The following is a 2,856-nucleotide window of genomic DNA, read 5'->3' on the forward strand; positions in this document are numbered from 1 at the left end:
ATGGACGCCGTCGACCCTGACAGCTTCTGCTGTAGGAACTCTTTCAGAGCATTTTGAGAACGCCTTTAGGCGTACGCTTATCGCTTTGGGTCCTTGCGAAGCAAGGTGTTGCACGCCGTCAGGACCAAGCAGGGACATCAGCTTTTCAGGCCCGTTCTGGTATGCCCTGGGGCAAATAAGAGAATAGCTCCATCCTCACTCGTAAGGACTCAAGCGTAGATTGACTACAAGTGCTCCCAAGTATATCAGAACCAGTACGGCTGTAGCGAATCGCAATCCGCTACCTCCAAGAGTACCTAAAACCTTATCCAAGACAAACACACACTCTTTTGTTTCAAATCCAACCTGTATTTTTCTGTTTTGTTGCGGCAGAGCTGTTTATATCTAAGACCTTAGGTTTTCCTAACTAAATAGTAAAACCTATTTGATATGCATTACTAATGGCAGGCCAGCCACGTAGTGGCTTCTTGTTACGGTGTAGCCACACAATCGTGTGATTACCCCAACTTGTGTAATCCACACATTTGTACGGTCACACCATATTGTGTGACCCACCCCTGAATACCAGGGTACGTGCAACCCTGTTACACAGATTGCTTCTCTACCCGTTTTGACGTGACTGCAAGCGCTACCAAGGTTAGCCGATTGCTACGCAGCATCTTGCCCACGGAAACGTGAATAGTTTGACAATGTCCTCATTAACAGCCTCACGATCCGCTTTGGGGGACTTGCGCTGTACTTCGGTAAATTAAAGCCTGAACATATTTCTTTGCTTACGATTTGTCTGCAACCAGAGCTGAGGCGTGGTTCTTGATAAGTTAAGCATGACCGCAATAGTGAAGCTGGTAGTTATGTAACTTTGGCTGGTAAAGGAAGGTTTTGGTCTCCGTGAAAGAGATCCCACACAGGCACGGCCCAGGACTAACAAGACAATTGATGTTAACTTTGCCAGCAGGTTTTGGAAGATCACGTTCATCTTTCTGTCTACGAAGCTGGACTGCTGTATTAGTAAACAATTTCGCTTAAAATCTTGTATATTAACAATCTCTTCCATTTTATTTCGGAAACCTCCGTGTTTCATCCCAGAATCGCTATAGATTTGTAAAAAGAAGCGAGTTGTAAAGCTGAGCACATACGCAACCATCAATAATTGCCCGGCCACCTAAGCGTGTTAAAGAGCGGCCATAATTTATTTCTTTATACCAACTTTCTGGGGTACCCGCACGTTAGATCCAGTGATAACTAACAACGCCGACAGCTTGTCTCTTGAGTCGAACATCGAACAATGTCAATATTGTCTTCCATCAAATGGTGACACAGCGCATAAACAGCACAGTGTGTCCTAGAACTCAAAATGATCTGACCGACTGTCCGCTGGATAGCTTGGTTCCTAGCAACGAAAAGTAAAAATTTTAAAATGTATCGAATCTATCCATAAAACAATGCTCTAGAAAGATCCATAATAATGGGGCACCCAGAAATGCTTCGTCGTCTATGCCCTGTAACTTGAGCGGGAAACGGGACAACATGCACCATCGTACACAGTTGTCATATATAGAACAGTTTGTCCATGTATTACTTATTGTGTTTGTTAGCTGGCAAGCAGAAGAAAACCAATTTGATGAGTAGCCAACCTATGACCTGCTGGCTCCATCCTGTAGGATATACCTGTCTTCGCATACACTTGTACATACAGCCACCAAATATCATAACAAATCTGTTTGAAAAGTTTCTGACCGCCTTGATGAACACTGGAAGGCGCACCATGCGCTTCCAGAAGTATACCATCCTTCAAATCTCGTCGTTTGGGACGACAACACAGAAATCATCTTTTTGTTGCTTTTTACATCGTAAACCCATTCATATGAACAAGGCCGCGATCCCTGGCATTGGCGTAGTCGCTCAGATTGGACGCCTTCGCTTGCGATAACGAACCTCATCAAATTAAATATTAGGCAGTTTTCATGTAAGCCTCCATCATGCTGTAGTGATGCTCACGAGCTTATGGTACGGTCCGTGCGATGATGCGTCGGCAAACACATTTTCGGGCTTGTATCCATCGAAAATATTCTTATTTGCAAGAAAGTATTACTCAAGTGACGTGGGGCGTACAAGCCCAACCTCTGTGAAATGTGTATAAAAATATCTGAGTCAACTACTGCCATATTTTTGCGAAAAAACTGCCTGGACTGACTGCTTGAGCTTTTCACCAGTAGAGATCGCGCCCGTGTGGCAGCTCAGGAATTGTCATTATAGTTACCTTGCTCAATTCCACTCACCATGCTATTGCCAACAAATTACAGGTTAGTAAACTGCATTGGGGTGGCCGTGCATCTTGCAAACAGGAAGTCATTGGAATCTTGAGTTTGAAAAACTGCAATTTAAGCAGAGCAAAGTACATGATCCATTTAAACTTTTGCAGACATCGTCTCACGTTTTGCTTTTGATCAACAAACAATGCATCCGATCTCTGTATGGTCGAACTAATTTGGTAGCAAACACGAGGGTAGGTCGCAGAAGCTCTTTTTGTAATTACTCGAGCGGCATATTGCTTGCAAGCGCTATTTCGCAATCTGAACGAGATCTAGATTGCGTAATTGAGGATTCTATCAATGTGTGACACATTTGACAGCCCAGTTTTTATCATTGAGAGGTTGTATATGTGCTGCCGCAGCCAGCGATAATTCTAAAGAAAAGATTAAAAGCCAAACTTAATTGGGTAACGCTTCTTCTCGCGCGCTGCAGTGGGGCTGCCGCAGCTTAGCGCTTGAGGAAACGTAATTTAGGTCACCGACCTCTCGTTCTATACTTAGAACAAGTACGAGTTAGCGGATCGCAATCCGCTTACTCCAAGAG

At 44.1% G+C, this 2,856-nt stretch overlaps 1 protein-coding gene across 1 annotated transcript; it reads right to left on the minus strand.

Moving 5' to 3' along the window:
- Window positions 1–818: 818 nt before the first annotated feature.
- On the minus strand, window positions 819–1,279 carry PHALS_04037 (uncharacterized protein; the record flags this gene model as incomplete). The annotated part of the gene is made up of 3 exons (XM_024718297.1): window positions 819–1,000; window positions 1,069–1,162; window positions 1,226–1,279. The coding sequence occupies 3 exons, from the start codon at window positions 1,277–1,279 to the stop codon at window positions 819–821; spliced, it is 330 nt and encodes a 109-aa protein (XP_024583710.1).
- Between the last annotated feature and the right edge of the window lie 1,577 nt (window positions 1,280–2,856).

This window comes from Plasmopara halstedii, assembly GCF_900000015.1.
Source record: "Plasmopara halstedii genome assembly, contig: Scaffold_2525, whole genome shotgun sequence".
Lineage (NCBI taxonomy): Eukaryota > Oomycota > Peronosporomycetes > Peronosporales > Peronosporaceae > Plasmopara > Plasmopara halstedii.